This window comes from Aplidium turbinatum, chromosome 3 (genome assembly GCF_918807975.1).
Source record: "Aplidium turbinatum chromosome 3, kaAplTurb1.1, whole genome shotgun sequence".
NCBI classification, from domain to species: Eukaryota; Metazoa; Chordata; class Ascidiacea; order Aplousobranchia; family Polyclinidae; genus Aplidium; species Aplidium turbinatum.
This window is the reverse complement of record NC_137474.1, coordinates 15,075,629-15,094,185: the sequence shown is the minus strand read 5'-3', so window position 1 is coordinate 15,094,185 and position 18,557 is coordinate 15,075,629. Positions and strand designations below refer to the sequence as shown.

The 18,557-nt window shown below is 38.2% G+C and overlaps 1 protein-coding gene across 1 annotated transcript; it reads left to right on the top strand.

The window, feature by feature from the left end:
- Positions 1 to 356: 356 nt before the first annotated feature.
- LOC145767218 (sulfotransferase 1C2A-like) lies at positions 357 to 8,323 on the top strand. Its single transcript, XM_082579001.1, has 2 exons — positions 357 to 1,152; positions 5,895 to 8,323. The coding sequence occupies exons 1-2, from the start codon at positions 412 to 414 to the stop codon at positions 6,087 to 6,089; spliced, it is 936 nt and encodes a 311-aa protein (XP_082435127.1). The 5' UTR covers positions 357 to 411; the 3' UTR covers positions 6,090 to 8,323.
- The last annotated feature ends 10,234 nt before the right edge of the window (positions 8,324 to 18,557 follow it).

Below are 18,557 nucleotides of genomic sequence, written 5' to 3'. Positions count from 1 at the left end.
AAGAAACGCTGCCCTAAAGAAAGTATTCAGATTAAAATATGTATGGTGGCTTAAAAGAAAACAATGTTTAACAAATACATGCTAGAAACGCTTTAAACTGTTAAGTAGCCTAATCTTACTAGGTTAGGTAAGGTGTGGTTGAGCTAAAAAAAAAGAATGTTGATGTGAAATTACAAACTTCCCTGGTTCGACTCGCTGGGGTTCAAGATGGTTGTTGACAAAACACTGCTCACCTCTACCCAGAATGTAATTAATTGGGTGGACGTAGTCGCTAAAAAAAACTGTCTAAAGGTTACTAGGCATATCGTATCACATCGCAGCAGTTTTATCAGAACACAATTTGTACGCAGCTTCAGTTGGCCCAAATATAACTTTCGTAAATTTAAAGTAAACCTAAAAACTTTAACAAAAATGGACAACTTAAGCATTTGTCCCCAATTTGCGAATTTAAAGCATCCTGATAAAGATTTGCATGTTTTGTATCCACCTATTTTTGAACAAAAAGTCTTGGATTCTGCTGTGAAGTACAAAGCTGAGGATAGTGATATCTTTATCTGTACATATCCAAAATGTGGAACGACGTGGATGCAGAATATTGTGTGGCTCATTACACACTATGGTGATCCAATACCAACAAACAAGAAGCTACCAGATGTGACTTCGATGTTGGAGTTTGACGGATGCGAGTTCACACAGTCAATAGATAATCAGGAGTTTCCACGAATAATTAAAACTCATTTGCCTTATCCCTTTATCCCACAAAATCCAAATGCAAAGTATATTGTCATAACAAGAAACCCAAAAGATGCTTTAGTTTCATATTACTATCATGTTAAAGGATTTGTTGAATTTTACCTTTGTCCTGGTGTTACGTTGGATGGTATATTTGATGAGTATTTGAAAGGACAAGTTGAGTTTGGAGAGTACTTTGAACATGTTGGTGAATGGTACAAGAAACGTCATCAACCAAATGTGCTTTTCCTGCTTTATGAAGACTTGAAAAAAGATCCTGAAACAAACATTTTGCAAATCGCTCGTTTTCTTGGGAAGAATTATGAAAAGTCTTTGATAAAAAATGATCAAGAAGTACTTCAAAAGATTATTACTCAAAGTAGTTTCAAGAAAATGACCAAAGACAGCTCTAGCGTTTTTGTAAGTGAAATAAAAATAAATGTAACTTTAAATAAAAGTGTAATGTAACAAATTAAAAAAACTAGCTTATAATGCATAATAAAATTGTTTCAAATATAAATAAAATGAAACCAGGCAGATCCTATGATTTGCATAACACTGGTCAACACCATTTGTGATGCAACAAAGATAAAAGGGGCTTTAGGGGTTTTCGAGGGTGGAGAATCCGAGAATGAAGTCAGTTTTCCCTTATCAAATCTGTTTTTTTTTTACTGAAGCCATTACACGTTAACGGAACCACATCACATCATACTGAAAACTGACCTCATTTTCAAACTCAACTTCCTAAATTACCCTAAAAATAATCTTTTTGTTCATGCTCCAGCAAGTTACTTTCAAATTGTTGACTTGTGACAATTTATTGACATTCAAGTTTTGCATTGCATGCTTCTGAAAATTTGTGCTAGGCCTAATGTCTGCATAAATTGAAGCATGGCTACTTAAAGATACGGCCTGATTTGTCACATTTTGCAGAAATTTTCAGATTTTGCTAGCTTTGGGCGAATGTTTAATATAAATTTTTTTTTAAATTATATTTTTACGCTTTATTTACTGTTTTCCCCAGATGACACAATAGGTTTTAACATCCTCACATGTTGAAAAACAAAGAAAATTTGATTTCGAAGATTTTAGTCAGACTGTTAATTTTTCAATCACAGTCTGATTCAGCGTTTTCAACTTACGTATTTTTTCTCATTTGCTATCGCTTCCTCAAGGCAACAAAAAGCTTTTATATCATTAGGAGACAACAAAAAGTAAAAAATCTCAAAAAATGCCAGTCAAACACTAGCAGTGGCTGTAATCAAAATCTGCAAAATGTGACACATCAGGCCGCATCTCCAGGTGGCCATGATTGAAGTAAACACAATCTTGTATTGTGCTCATAGAGCTCTAGAGCAAACCTTCTATCCAAGTTTAATTTTAGTTGGATGAATTTGGTTACATACAAACTGCGCATGTTAATAAAAAAAAAAAACATTATTGCTTCAAAAATGACTAAAACAAGATTATATTTGTCAAAATTTACCGGGGGAAAGCCTCCCACACCCTCAGTCCAATTTTACTTTTTTGAACATTAAGTTTTGCATTGTCTATTTGTTTTATTAATTTTGCTTTGTTAAAATTCTGGTCTTGCTTTAACTTTTTCCAGATTCGCTACCGTAGACTATTGTCGGCATATTTAGGCTGCTACTTTTTTCTAAAAGTCAGAGATGTCTTGACACTATACGGCAGGGGGTCCCAACCGGGGGTACACGTACCCCCTGGGGGTACAAGATTAAATATCAAGGCGTACGAAAATCCTTGGGCCACAGATCAGCTTTTCAAACAGATTTCACATTGCAGTTTTATTTTGGAATTGTGAAGATAATATGCCATTACGGTCTTTGCTTTGAAAAAAAAACAATTTTCTACAAATGTTGAGCTAGGCTTAGTTGGCTAAGTAGCCTCATTGTCTCATAACAATGTGTTTTTTTACTTGCTGCTGCTCAAAATGAAAATGGAAACCTTGCTAATTTTCCTTGTCTTCATCAAATTGCTAATAACTCTTTGCTGCAAAATGTCAAAAATGAAATCCCATTTAAAGATGCTGGTTGATTTTTTCGATGGTTACCGTACTTTTTGCTGGTGAATTGAATTATTTCCAGCTTTGGATTATAAATCCATTTCTTTTTGATTTAACAAAAATGTCGGATGAGGATAATTTGCAGGAGAACATCATCAAAACCAAAAATTGAAACTGCTTTTTGACAAATTAAAGTTAGAAGATTTTTAGTGTGTTGCTATATGAAACCTTCCCAAGAATTGCTATGGAAGCCATGACAGTGTTAATTCTCTTCTCAACAACTTATTACTGTGGAAGTGGCTTTTCGACCATGATGTAGGCCTACATCAAGAATAAGTACAGAAATCGTGCAGCATAGTCGGCAGCCATGGCCGAGTGGTTAGCGCGTTGGGCTCGCAGTCGAGAGCCTGCATGTTCGACTCCAGCCACCCGCACTTGCTGTTGTTTCTCTGGGCAAGAAACTTTACGATAATTGCCTCTACCTAGTGATCGATTTCGAGTAATGGGTAGTTCCAAATTTAAGTCATACGTAAAGTAGACAACCGGAAACAGACATTGCAGTCGGCTGCAGCGTGGGTCAGGTGTATGTCGGAAGGCGTACACCGATGCATAGCGCTCAAGTCCGCTTTCCCGCAATGCAGGATAAAGATAAACAAACAAACAAACAAACAAAATCGTCTGCAACTGGAGATGATTTACGTGTTGCCTTGAGTAAAATCGAACCATCGTTTGAGCGAATTTTATCAATGAAGCAGCAACAAATATCTCACTAAGTGACAAACAAAACAACTGACATTTAATTTATTTTGGTAATTTTTGCATTTTTGTGCGAAATATCGGTTTAACATTTAATTGAGCTATAAAACCAATTTAATTTAGCAATATATACTTGAAAAATTCAATCAGAATTTTTTTGGGGGTAGCCTACAAAGAATGCTCTGACCTGACAAAGGGGTACGAACAGCAAAAAAAGTTGAGAACCCCTGCTATATGGGATGAGGTATAGGCACTTTAACATTACCCACTCGTCGAAAAGGTACGCAATCATGCGTGACATGTTCATTCGCGATTCAGCTGATTTCTGTCATGTGACTCGACACGTGATGTTCTGATCGAAAAATTTTGATACAAAAAAATTTAACTGAATGCTTCACCACAACCACCGTTGCCTAATGGTTAGGGCAGAGGAGTAGCAATTTCGATTTCGTGGGTTCGATTCCCACCCTCTGCTAATACTATTTTTTTCTTCTGCAACTGAACTGAGTGCAAGAAGGATCTTAATGGTATGAAGGATCTCTTGCCTGCAAGCCGAATGACAAAAGCCGAAACCACATCAGCCTGCAAGCCGTATGACGTCTCTGCGCAAATAAAAGCAGAGCTTGGCTTTGGTAAGGTGAACATTTTCATAGAATAAACGTTTGAACGCTCCCAGGCGCGAGGAACTCGGGAAGATGGCTCGAACAGTTCGCAAGCTTATGAGTGGTAGTTCACGCAAGACTGCGAATATTTGAAGTTATGTCATCACTTGATTGTGGTTACAGTTTATAGTAATAATATCTAAATGTTCAATGATATTTGTTTTGTGTAACTTGCTCGCCAAGTTAATGCACAATACGACAATAGTCGTTGTTTTTTTTATTTTGTCCGTTCTTCATGTAACTTTATTATGTAATAGGCAATAAACTTATGAAATATTAATACTTTTATAAAAAACATAACAAATACCACTTTAATGAAACCATCAAGTAAAAACAGCCTGTGCAAAACAAACATTCTCATGCAGTAACACAACATTGTGCAATACAATGTAGACAGCATAGTTAGCCCTTCAGTTGGACGCCAATGAACGGGCCGATTTAGAGTTTCGCATCCCGTATAGTGTCAAGATATCCCTGTAAAATATCTTCGAGTTGTTTACTCTTTGATAAAATAATGAATGTAATTTTTTTACTACATTAAATGAGCTTGCTTCTATAACATAACTCTTTCTTGTCTATTTTTAAGAGCCATCACTAACCAAAAGGGCCCACTAGTGAATTTCGGGAGGCACGACCTACCAGAACACGGCCAAATATGTTGCTATTTGGGAAAAATTCCAAGAGTCTGAATTGTTACAATCATCTCTATAACATATCTGTCATCTTCCCATTTCCAGAAGTCAGTAAAATAAATAATATTTGCACCTAGACATATTTTTGACTTGTTTAACTGGAGTTTAGATATGTACGTTGAGCACAGTTTACACAATGATAAAGTAATAAGTAAGACTTTCCCACTGTACTCTGGAGGTAGTATCGTTTGGTGTGTCGTTTTTGGTGCAATTGCATGTTCCATTTAAAATATCAAGGGTATTTTGTGGATTGTATGTTATAAGCTGTTCATCTGATGTGCCTATTTAAATTCTAGTTTGTTTCGTTTTTCACCATTGAGTTTAATTTTGCAAGTAAAATATGGCTACTGGCTAAAGATCCTGCTATACAATAAACCTAAAGGCTGTATGATGAGACTATATCCAGGATGCAGTTGGAAAGTCTCACATATTTTACATTATTATTGCATAAATTGTGCTTAACATACATATCTAATTTTATACTTCTGTAAGTGGGAGAAAATGGCAATGATTGTAGCAATTAAGACTCTTAGAAATTTTCCCAAATAGCAACATATTTGGCCGTGTTCTAGTAGGCCGTGCGAGAGGGGTGGCAAGATTGTGCTCACACGATCCTTCATAGGTCTAATGCAATAAATATAGAAATCTTTAGCGGAGATCATAGTCTAACTGCTTTAAGAAATCATTTTTAAGTATTTGATTTGTTCACTATTCAAACGATTTATAAGTAGGGAGGGAGTTCATTTTAATTCCAACCTAGCCTTTTTAGGATAGGCTACAAAAGGACATTCTAAGACCTCTAAAAATTTTTTTTATAAAATTTACATTCAAACCCTCCGCCTACCTCTCCCTTTCCTGAAAATTACTTTTCGCGTAAAATTGCCTTGTATTGCATTGACGTCACTTTTTGTTTATGGCATTTAAAGTTCAAACAGTATTTGCTACTGTACCAAAGCACCTTAATACTGTTGCAAGACAGCCGCAAACAGTTTTTCCGTTTGTTGCATTGTTTTTTAATTGTTTTTTCAGTGTAGGGGACCTCGACCTGACGAATTACCGTTTATCAGAAAGGGGGAAATTGGCGACTGGAGGAATCACTTCAGTCTTGAACAGTCCGCCATTGCCGACAAGTGGATAGAAGAGCGCAGCAAAGTTTATGGAATGGAGGAATTGTGGAAAGATCACCCAGAAGTTAATGGACTTCCCTTCGTTGTGAACCCATAATTTAGAAATTTAACAGATTTTTACAAACCAATTACATCAAAAATCAATATTGGTTGACTTTTTTACAAATTCATCATTCACTATGCTGTGAAGAAGTCATTTCTATAATTTTGTCTATAAAACGGCACTGCTGTCTGAGAGTATGTAGGCTACTATATAGCCTTTTATAGTAGCCTCAGACTGTCATAATTCCGTTTGGTCTTGCAATTTAAATAAAAAAAGAAACACAACAATCTACATTTCACGTTTTGTGGTCCCGTGCAATGTTAGTTTAATAGCAATGTTATCATTAGGGCAACCAAAAGTCAATAAAGTCAAAATTTTTCTGCCTTGTTCAAAGTTTATAAAACGTCCATAAACTAAATTTCAGGCTGACACGAAGAGAGGTTTCAAAGTTATTAAGTAAAAAAAAAGTCAAATTTTATGGTTAGGTCAAAATTTTCTTTTAACGAAGTTTTTCTTCTTTCAATTGATATTTTATTAAAACTACACAGATATTGATTTTTGACGTATTAATTTTGTTTCACCCACTACTGACGATTGAATAAGTAGGCTAGGCGTGGAAGGCAGGTAACGTGGTCTTTGTTCTTGGTTAGATGATTGCTCAAACCATTATACATTTAGTATTGAGTTTTACTTTCCTGATGTTCTCAAAGTTTTCTTTAGCTGGCCTATAATTATTTTTAAGATTAAACAATCAAATTCTTCTAAAGTTTGTAGTAGGCTACACTGCTTGATTACGCTTCTGAGTTTACCAAAAACACCTAAAGGTAAATGACAGAAGACAGGAACTTCAAAGGCGATAATGTAAAACATTACTTGATGTTGAAGTGCAATACTGCAGAACCCTCTCAGTAATTTCGGGATATTTAAAGACACTCCATATTTATCTTTTGCAGTTTTTCGAGTGACTTTCATTACCGGTACCTGTTCGTTAGCTGTAGTGTCGTTGAGTCTTCCACATTTTTCTTTTATTTCATTAGAAAAAGACGATATCCTTGCCTAATGGTTTGATTTCTAATATGGTTTGTATTTCGCATTTGGGTTGCAAACGCAGAAAGTTATTGGTCAAAATTAGGTCAAAATTTGTAAATTATAAAGTCAAAATTTCAAGTTTTTAGGTCAAAAAATTGGTTGCCCTAGTTATCATTTGACTGTAACCTTGCGCTTACAGTTGTTTGAAATAAGAGTTCTTCTAATTCTTGTAACAATAGTGCTGTGGGTTTTTTATGACACGCTGTTGGCAGTTCAGCACTTGGGCGATGCGGAGTTCGTCAGCCTGATCTTGACAAAACACATTCGGCTTCCTTATCAATATGTCACTTATTTCTGATAGATGAAAATTGTCACTTTTGTCACAATAACCGGAATGATATAATTAATGAGGGGAAGGTACAGTATATGCAGTTCAAACAAAGTGAGACGTCAGACACATGACTTGCCGTATCTATCTATTCCTTGGATGTAAAATTTGCTGAAGTTGCAATCGAAAACCTGAGTTGAAAAACTACTTAAGTTCAAAATTAATACGACTTTTGAGATAAAGAAAGTTAAAGTTCTTTCACCGCTGTTCAATCATTTATTTCTATGCAAACACCAGCGTGTAGCGAAATTAACCCGTTTTTTAAAATCAAATTTTCTTTGTGACAGGCATTGATCGTCATACAACATGTTTTTGGTGATAACTCAATTTCTACAAAATGTACCTAAACTAGTTCTACTGTTTAACAACTCAGGTCTTTGATTGCTCTGCTCGTTGTTTTTCATAACAATTTCACAACACGTGAGCACAAAGTGTTTGTGCTTTTCTTGATATGTCGAACATTTGTTGAAAGTGTTTCCCTTTTCCTATCTAATAGTGTTTTTCTAACCCTTGTTCGCCTCGGCCCAAAATAAACTTGTTTGTTTTCTGAAATAGTTTTCTCTGCCCCTTTGTGATTGAGCCTTGTGCATAGTTCTACAATTTCTTTGCAATCAAAGGCTTAGCGGCCCATGGCTTGAGAACCACTGTCTTATAAGCAGAGACGGGCAAGATCACCGGTTGAATGATCTTAAAAATCAAAATCAAGATCACCAAGAAGACGTGATCTTAAAGATCAGAATCAGATCAGCGAAACAATGTGATCTTAAAAATCAATATTACTTCAAAAATCGTTTTTGTGTACTTGAAAAATAGCAATTCTTGATAAATGAAGTTGTGAAAAGAAATACTCATAAACAACCTGGTAAAAGGTAATGCGTAATTGCAATGCTAACTTTTGCTTATTATAACGAATTTTAGTTATTTGCATCAGACTGATAGGTGCATATTTCCTGCAAAACATGCAAAATAAAATCAGTTAAAAAAACATGCAGGCCAGCTCATAATCCCAAAAATGCAGTTAACAGACAATGCGATTGTAGAAAATTGTCAATGAGTTAACTGTGAATGGCACAATAGAAAAATTACGATTTCACAAGAGCGTCAGAATTGTAGAAAACATTCTTGTAACAATATTTGAAGATTGGCATCGACATAAAAAGTTGTAAAGAGATATGCAAAAAAGGCTACGTACCGGGGTACTTTAAATTTTCAAAGATCAAAATATTTTGTTTAAATTTGAATAGTGCGAGCATAAGGATTTTTAACGAGATAAGACCATACAACGTACGAAAGGCATCGTTGTATGCAACACGTAAATGTTTAATGTAGGCACGAGAGAAAGTATTCCAAAATTGATATGCATAAAAAGAAACACAAAGCGCCTGAAGCAACACGTTTTGGACAAAATTGAGTACTTCGAGGAGTTAGCTCTACTTATTTCGAACACTATAGCCTAAGGATGTCTTGTTTGTCTGTTTATGTCCTTGTCTTTTAGTGTCGAGTTGATATGGACAACCAGCTGCAAATATTACTTTAAAAACCAACAAGTTTATTAGAGATTATGATTTTAGGTGGAGAGTTTAGGCGGAGACTTTAGATTGCGTCTGCATATGTTGAATTAAAGTAAAAAAAAAACGATTAATTTGCTGTCTGGGAAGGTGCCGATCTAAACCAGACACCTCAACTAAACTTTTGTCCACCTCCACCAGACACTGTGTTGAGACTGCACAAGGTTATTCGTAGTTTCTGTAGACAGGGATGGTGCTCTGTGAATGAATGAATGAGATGTTAAGTGTCAAACGAAGATGCATGGGCAGTGGCGTACGCAGAGATAGGGAATAGGTCATGCCCCTCCTTCAAAAACTGTTTCAGTAAATTAACGAAGTACAGTACAGCATTTAATATGTTTTGTATCACACGGTCAAACCAATTAACAACGTTGCTATCGACTAAGCAAGTAATAATTCTATGACTAAATCCATCTTCCCAATAGCCGTAGGAGATGGGGGCAGGGGGCGATCGCCCCCCACACCCCCGTATTTGAACAAATCAATTCTTACCATAAATTTTCAACATTCTACCTGTTTAGTAACTTTGTAGGTGTTTATAGTGTTGTATTTTGTATAAAATACAATATAAAATGTAGCATCGACAATTTTGGAAAATTTAGCATGGCAATTTGGGCAGAATGTTAAGTTTCGATTCACTATCTGTAGAAACTAAACACAAAATAATGCAATTGGGGAGCTGTGGTAAGCTTATTACAGATATTCGTTGAGGTATACGCAGTAACACACTAGTCTACATTTCTTCATTGGTAGAATTTTGAATCCTTGCTGGGTAGGCTGCTGGTAACCTTATGAGGATTTTTTCTTTTTTCTCTATATCCTTTATACTTATGTAGTTGTTTGTAAAAATATTTGGGCAAAAATATCCACTTGTTGGACAAATCAATCTTACCAAGACGAATGGTATGCTCACAAAACTTAACTTAAATACTACAAAGATAGCTTATCATTTTTAGATATGGCCAAACAAGTTAAACGTTTATCATAAATTTTAATAATCAGCAGTTGTGAGGCCGCATATAGCCTACACCACTTTTGTGAGTATTTGATCCCGGATTCCCAGCAACTAACTATTGGCCTGCACAAAGTGAAAAAGTATGCAGTATTAAATGAAAACGACTGGTAAATTTTGTAGCATTTGATTTCATGTTTTTGTGGGCTAAAGTTTAACTGTTTTCTATCAAGATGTTCTTGTATAAACTGCTGTTTGTCTTTGCCTGTCCTAGGGTTGATATGCTCAGGTATTTAGCCTACCATCAATAACATAGTATGATAGCAACATTGATCATATAAAGGCAAGTATTATGTTAAATTAATTCAGCCTTGTTTTGGTGTTGTACATTTTTTTGTCTGTGTTTTCGTACACGACCAAGTTGATGCCTGTGAACAGTGGTGCCGAAGTTAGTGGAGGATTGGGGGGGATATATAAACATTTTATCCAATTTTAAACGATTTTAAACATTGGGGGAGATGCATATTTTTATTAAACAATCCCCGGACCTCGGTAAATTAGCTGCTAACAGCATAATATACAGATAAGAAATCATGGAGATAAAAGTGCTACCAGTGCTCTTGTGAATGACTGCTGCAAGATTAAGAAACAAACAAAGAAAAATTGGTGCCTCCAGCGGGATTCGAACCTATGACCTTCCAATGAATACTTAGTTTTTCCAAAAAAACAACAACAGAAGTTATACTTTTCTTCTTGTCCTCTCCTTCACTAGAATCACTACACTTGTGCACTATAGGACAAAGTCACTAGTCAGGACACTGAAAACCATCGAAGCTATGACAAAAATAATAACTTTCAAACACATCACAAGAACTTGTTACAACCGAACATATTGCGTCTTACGGTAGTGCGCATTGAAAACTCATTAGCAATGTCATTTATGCTGATGTCATTAAGAATATTTTGGTGAATGTTGCAAACAATGCTAGCATTAGACATCTGATGTCAATGAAATCATCTGAAATGACATCTCCTGTCCCAAAGTATTTTTCAGCCAGGTTTTCAATCTACGAAGATTGGAAAACGATCTCTCACAAGCAGCAGAGCTTACCGGGCAAACTAAGAGGATCTTAATCAGATGGAGTATTTGAGAATAGAGAAGTTTTTCCAACTTGGACAATGCCTGGTAAGCTCTTTTAGCATCGCACAGAAATTTTGCTCCTGTTGCCTTTCTGAATGAATCAAATTGATAACTTATCGATTGTCTATTCAGCTCTGGATAATTTCAACCATTTCAGGAACTAAGCCGGTCTTGAAAATTCGTGCAAGTTCTTTATACTTTGCCGAATCGGAATTCAGGCTACTTTCAAACCGTTCGGTCAGTTCAGAAATAACTCTGTCCATGAACTGATTGTAATGTATTTTATAATGCAGTTGAGTGTCTGCAGTAGCTGCCATCGAGCTTCCATCCAATCTTTCAGGGACTCTTCTTTTCCGTGGTGCTTGCAAAGGCGTGATAAAATTAGCAGCAAATTTTTCCGGAAGTGAAACTGCATTTTTGTAATTGTTCTCAAACTCCAAATCACGATATTTCTCTAGAGTGATTTTCAGGGTCTGAAACAGCTCTTCACAAGAGTCAATGTCAAGTTTTCTCAGTAGAATAGAAAACACTATAGTTACGAGCTGCGATTAAACGCAGGAAATTAATCCATTGCATACCAGAGACACAAGGCCTGCACAGGAGATTAATACAATGAGTCCCCTCATATGCATTACTGCAGTGCCGTGGCCAGTGGCCTGGTCCAACTCGTCCTTAATACCTTCAATGAAGGTCCTTTGTTGTCTAGCGTCAAATCCAAGACAATTTAGAAATGTGATCAAACATCAATAAAAGAAAAACAACAGCAATTCGAGATGCTTGCAAACAACTAAATCGAAGTACAACTTCAAAGCAAATATTTTTTTCTAAATTATTGGGGGGGATGCTGCCAAAATATTGGGGGGGATATATCCTTCCCATCCCCCCCTACTTCGGCACCACTGCCTGTGAAGTTAGTAGACTACACTACCACGGCAATTGTGAGTAATGTTGCGTTTCTGAAAATAATTTTGCGAAAACAAAATTTGGGCAAATTTTGTTTTATGTATGTTTCGGCGTTTCGCATCCAAACAAAAATAAAATGACCATCCATCCCCAACAGGTTTTACTTTCCTACGGGCTACGGCTATGATCCCAGGTACACCAATGTAATAATTTTTAAGCCCAGTAAAAAGATAAATAGGCTATATAAAACTAAAACTAAAACCACAGTGTGAGTCTGTGATATCATGTTCTGCTAGTGATTTCGACTCTCCTCTCCTTGAAAACATCATGGGTAGGCTACGCCACTGTGCAACTGTGCATGGACTCTTGAAAGGACAATAATTGCTTGCCTTTTTGATCACTTTTATCTTTTGTTTTTTTTCCTGTTGGTTGCCGAATGTAATTACAACTAATGGCCGAAAAATAACCGGTTTGTCTATTTTACTACAAAATTAGCAACTAAAACACTCTGGGACTCTGAGTGTGAAGCTCTCCATCGCTCATACCTAGGTGCCACAAGTGGTGCTGCTTCTAACACCGCCGCCACCAGACTATTTGTGCGGCTGCACACAAAGAAGCTTGAGCGATGGAACGAAGCTGTCCAAACCATTGACTTCTCACACTCAAGCCGCAAAGCATGGAGTATCATCAACAACCTCATTGGGCGCTCAGCAAACTCCCCTCGTCAGTGCCCCGTTTCTGATAATGTCATCGCTTCCCAGCTAGTGCAGAATGGGGTCTACAAGACAAAGGACCGCAAGGCATCCCGTTTTGTTGTCAAGGAAGTATCTGCCCTGTGGCGAGTGGAAACACCACAAGAAGAAACAATCTCTGGAGATTTCACTCCAGAAGAATTCGCCACCGCCCTCCGCCTAGTGAAACCACACAAGTCTCCAGGACCGGATAAGATCTGCCCTGAGCTTGTGCTCCATGCTGGTCATACCCTAAAGTCCTGGTTACGTAGATTCCTCTCTTCCTACCTGCACCACCTCACAATCCCAAAAATCTGGAGAAGAGTTTTAGTAGTTGCGATCCCTAAGCCTCACAAGCCACCAGAGGACTCAAGGAGTTATCGTCCTCGAAAGACTGATCTATGCCCGCGTCAACCCAATCATCGACCCGCTCCTTCCAAAAGAGCAAGCTGGGTTTCGGCGCGGAAAATCCACCGTAGATCAGGTCACACTCTTAATCCAAGACATCGAAGATTGCTTTGAGGCAAAAAAAAGAAGGCCGGCGCTGTCTTTCTAAATCTTACAGCTGCATATGACACCGTATGGCATCGCGGCCTTACTTGCGAGCTGCTTCGCCTTCTTCCTGACCGACATATGGTTCATATGATTATGGAACTTGTAAGGAATCGAAGCTTCACCCTCACCACCGGTACCTCACGGCGAAGCAGACTGAGACGCCTGAAAAACAGCGTCTCACAGGGATCGGTCCTGGCTCCACTTCTTTTCAACATCTACACCCACGACCTGCCAACTAAGGTCTCCGCAAAATACGCTTATGCGGACGACCTGGCAATTCTCCACTCCACAAAGTCGTGGGAAAATCTATAAGACACTTTGAGCCAGGACATGAAAACTCTCTCAGCCTATCTCCAGAACTGGCGACTGAAATTCAGCGAAACCAAAACTGTGGCAGCAGCTTTTCACCTCCATAATCGGGAAGCTGATCGTGAGCTACACGTCCAGAACAACGGAAAATTTTCGTCCTTCTGTCTCGAACCAAGATATCTTGGGGTAACACTGGACAGATCGCTCACATACTAGAGATGCAGCAAACCCAAAATTTTTATCCGCACACCGCACCGCAACTGAATCACCTATCCGCACGCCGCACCGCACACCGCAATTTATCAGGAACTTTAACACTGCACCGCACCGCACCGCACCGCACCGCACACCGCAAAATACAAAATTAAAAAAAAACATTTTAACGCGTTATTTTTTTAGAAAGTCAATTGTGGCAAAAAACACCCATGGCATATAATTGGTAACCTACCAGTAGCCTACAGTTGTGTACTAATTGACTAGGCTAACCAGATCATATAGTCTTATCATTATCAGCAATGCATCTAAGTTCTAAGACATCATGCTTTTTCAAATAGAATATTTCTGGATCCAGTATCAGGACTTTTGAACACTTTTTGTAAGCAATAGTGCAATTTTGATGTCAGTAGTTGTATGAACTACACACTACACAGACAGACAAGACCTCATGAGTAAAACTTATAGCCTGGACTTACTGGGCTAACTGTTATAGTAACTAATGCGGTAGTTGCGCTAGGCCAAGAGCGTAGTAACTGAGCTTATCAGCTAGGCTATTAACCAAAAACACTCGTACAGCTTCCCTCACAAGCTAGCCCCAAAAACCCTGTCAACTGCAAACCATTTGCATAGCTTCCCAGCTTAGGGTTTCCGATTTCGTTAAAGGAAAAAAAAACTGATTCGTGTTTCCAATTTAAATTTGAAGTTTCATAACTGATATCTCTTGAAAGATTACGCGGCAAGCGGCGCGGCGCGGCTTTGTCATTTCAACCTTCCACGCGGCGCGGCTTGTATCACTATCACATACCGCCACCATTTGGTGTCACTGCGCAAGAAACTCACATCTCGCGCTGCGCTACTCAAGCGCCTAGCAGGCTCTAGCTGGGGGACGAGGGCTGACACTTTGCGTATAGCAGCCTTAGCCCTTGTCTACTCTTTAGCAGAGTACTGTGCACCTGTTTGGTGCCGCAGTGCTCACTGCCATAACATCGACACTGCCATAAACAGCGCCCTGCGCACAGTGACCGGATGCCTGCGTCCCACACCATTGGACAATCTCCCCATTCTTGCTGGCATCCAACCCGCTGAGCTTCGTCACGAAGAAGCCACTCTGTCCCTCGGTCGACGGGCACAGGAGCCTAACCACCTTTTCCACCACTAGATCTCTGCTCTCCAAACCGAGCACCCCCGTCGACTGAAATCAAGATACCCATTCGTACCAGCCGCTCAACTTCTTATCAACGAAGCTGATGTACAGGACATCTCTGCGGCTGCTTGGGAGGACCATAAATGGAGTTCTGAATGGAAGTCAACCGCCACCAGACTCTATTCGTTCATCTCCGACGCCGACACACGCCCCATCGGTCTAACACTACCAAGACAGGCATGGGTGCGCCTCAACCGTCTCCGTACGGGCGTCGGGCTTTTCCGCTCAACCATGCCACAATGGGGAATGGCCTCTTCCTCCTCCTGTGAATGTGGTGCCGAGGAACAGACCGCAGACCACATCATCAATGACTGCTCTATCTTCAAGCCACCTAATGGAGTGGAAGGTGGCGTGCCATGGGTGATGTAACCAAAGACTGGCTGCTTTCTAGTAGCCTTCCAGTGTAGTCCGGAAACATCGTGAATCTGGGGTGGTAAAAGGATAGACCCTCGGCCCCAGAGGCTCACACGACGACGACGACGACGGCGACGACGAACTAAATTGATTAATGATGTATATTGCAAAATAGCGGTCGATGGTGCAGCGGATTCGCTTTTCAATCATGGTTCAAGCCTTCTGTTCACTGTGTCTTGGAAGTTTGCAGCAGGGCAAACTTACTTTTTATTCTATCGCTTAATGATTTATTTATATTTGTGAGGGCACCTTGTTTTAGATAACCGCATGTTTGTTTTTTTTTGTTTTTTTTCGATGCCCCTAAGTTGTTGCTTCGATATGGATAAAAGTTAGGCTATGTGTGTGATACAGCCTACTATTTTTGTCTCGAACTTTTGTCAAATGTACCGTAGGCCTACCGGTACGTGAAGCTATATAATATACTGAAATAAACTTAATTGGTTGATTTATTATTATTATCACAATTTGGTTTTAAAACGCTCTACATACTGCCACATACGGGTATTGTTTCTCAGGCTGTTTGATTACTTGTGCAAAAAGGAGCGTTCCTGGCTATCAGCACAAGGCTGAATGCTTGCAGGTGCAGCGAGCAATTGCGATTCGCTAACCATAACGGTGATCGGCTGCCGAGAAACATATTATGTTCTGGTTGATTGTTCACGTTTTCATACAAATAGAATGATTCAAGAACGATGTAGGCTACTGCATTTAAATGACTGAAGTGAAACTGTGTTACTCACGAGGATGCTTGATTGTAAATGTTGTTGACTTCTCGAATATTTCAGTTTAAGAAACGTCATCAAACGGCAGCTTTCACTCGAATTATTTTACTTTTTCTTATGTTAAGCATGTTAGAAAGTTAATGATGGAATTGGGATGAAATGATGGAAGACTGTTTTCCATCCCACCATCCAAATCTTCCATCACATTTTTCATCTTCTATCACAAAATATGCCTTCTATCGCATTAATTTCATGGTTCGCGAACCACACAAATTCTGCACGACTAGATTTTAGCACTTGTTCTAGAAATCTGACAAGCACTTGGCAAGACTGGTGACAGAGAAAAATTTGTCCTTTTTTGAAGTGCAACGAGGAGTTTTGCAGTGATTTGAGATTTAGTGATCGCACATTGGCAATTTGGATTTTCAAAACTATCGTTTCAAAAAGCTATAATAAAGCGCAATTAGTCTAGAGGCCAAAATGAAAATTGCATCAAGGGCTGATGCGGCTGATGTGTATAGGTCGCTATGGGTCGTAGCCTACACTTAACGCTTCAACTACCTCAGTTGCAGAAAATCATTGTCCATTTAATGGGTTTTTGCAAACATGACTTGGCTTGCTTTTACAAGCACAAGCAAGGCATTATGGTGCGTCAAATAAACAGTTAGGCTACCTCCGAAACTAAATCATATTTGCAATTCACCTTGTGCTGAGAATGTTAGTAGGCTATTATTAATATTTTTATGTCTTGTGTGGAGCTGGTTATTCAAAATTGCATTTAAATTGCTATTGAGGAGGCAAACTTCTGGTAAATCGTAAATGCAGGCCAAAATCAAATGTCACAAACTCTGGTGTCAGTTGTTGATATAGGTTAGTAGCCTACTTTGTAGGTTGGTAGTTTGTTACAGTATCTACGCATGAGAGTGAGATGTATATTTAAGACAAAGCAAGTTTTTAGCAAGAAATAATTAAACAAAGTTTGTTAGCACAAAGCTATCTCGATGTTTCCAATTTTTAAGTTGTATCTAGCCTAAATGCATTCGCTTGTAAGTCTAGCCAATATAACTAACAGCAAAATGTGATCTTCTGGTGTAAACCGCTAAATTACCACAATATGTGTAAGGTGATTATCTGTTTTTATTTCGACGTTTTGTCAATTAGACATTACTAACAGGGGCACCGGAACGGTTTTTGACTGGGGGGGGGGCAGGATTATGAAAAAAGGGCACTTTTGTTGCTGAAAGGCCAATTTTTTTTAAAGTTTTAAGATAAGATATAGCAATAATGCTCATCCATCAGCTCATCATCGAGTAATAATACAAGTGCCCGGTAGCCTATACAAAGAACAGAGGCACGAGAGGGCATCATGCTATGTTATAATTAGGGCCCGCAAAAGTCAACAAAGTCAAAAAATTTTAAGGACCTCGTCTGTCCACGAATCAAAGAATAAAGTTGTTTTCGGCACCTAGGGGACTGTTTCTAAGAAGTTTATAGGTCAAAATAAAGTCAAAATTGACAATAAAGTCAAAATTTTCAATAAAGTTAAAATTGGCAAATTATGGCTTTTGGCAAATTTTGTGTTTGTGTTTTTGTGGTAATTTTTGTCAAAATCCTTGTAGAAGCATTGTAAATCAGGAGCTGCGACACAATTAAACCATGTTAATCCATAAAAGCAGGAAATGTCACAATGCCCACTTGGATCAGCAGTAACTTTTATCGCAAATTGTCCATTGTTTATTCATTGTTATGTATTTAAACAATTCTTATGAAACACTTCTTCTTCACAAATGTCCGTGATCTTTTCGAAGATCAACAGTTTGGATTTTAGGAATAGCTTACTGGCAGTCTGTAATACAAAAATGCCTAAGCAAGCTAAATCGTCTTTAACAAAAGTTAGACAGATTTGTCGAGATTTTCCTGGTGAATTTAATGCAACTCCCGGGGGTGATTTAAGGTGCAACTTTTGCGAGTTTATAGTGAAGTGCGATAAAAAGTATTTTGTTGAAATCCACAGGAAAAGTAAACGCCATAAAGATGGATTGGAGCGACAAGAAGCATCACAATCAAGGCAAACCTTTAGTGAACAAGCCCCTTTTATTGAACACGTTTGGGTCTGAAATCGACAAAATATTATGTTTGGGTAACTGGTATCAATTCAAGGAAGAACTATGCCCTCTGCAAATAAGCAATTTCGTTAGGTCAAAATAAAGTCAAAATTTGATAAAAATAAAGTCAAAAAATTTTTTTAGGTCAAAATAAAAATGGCCCTAGTTATAATGATGTAACCTACTATGATACAGAATTTTGTGTCAGATCAGGTACAATCTGTTCTTGTTAAAGTGGCTACTTTCTGTAGTGCAGTCAGCAAGGTTTAACACGTCTCCTGACAT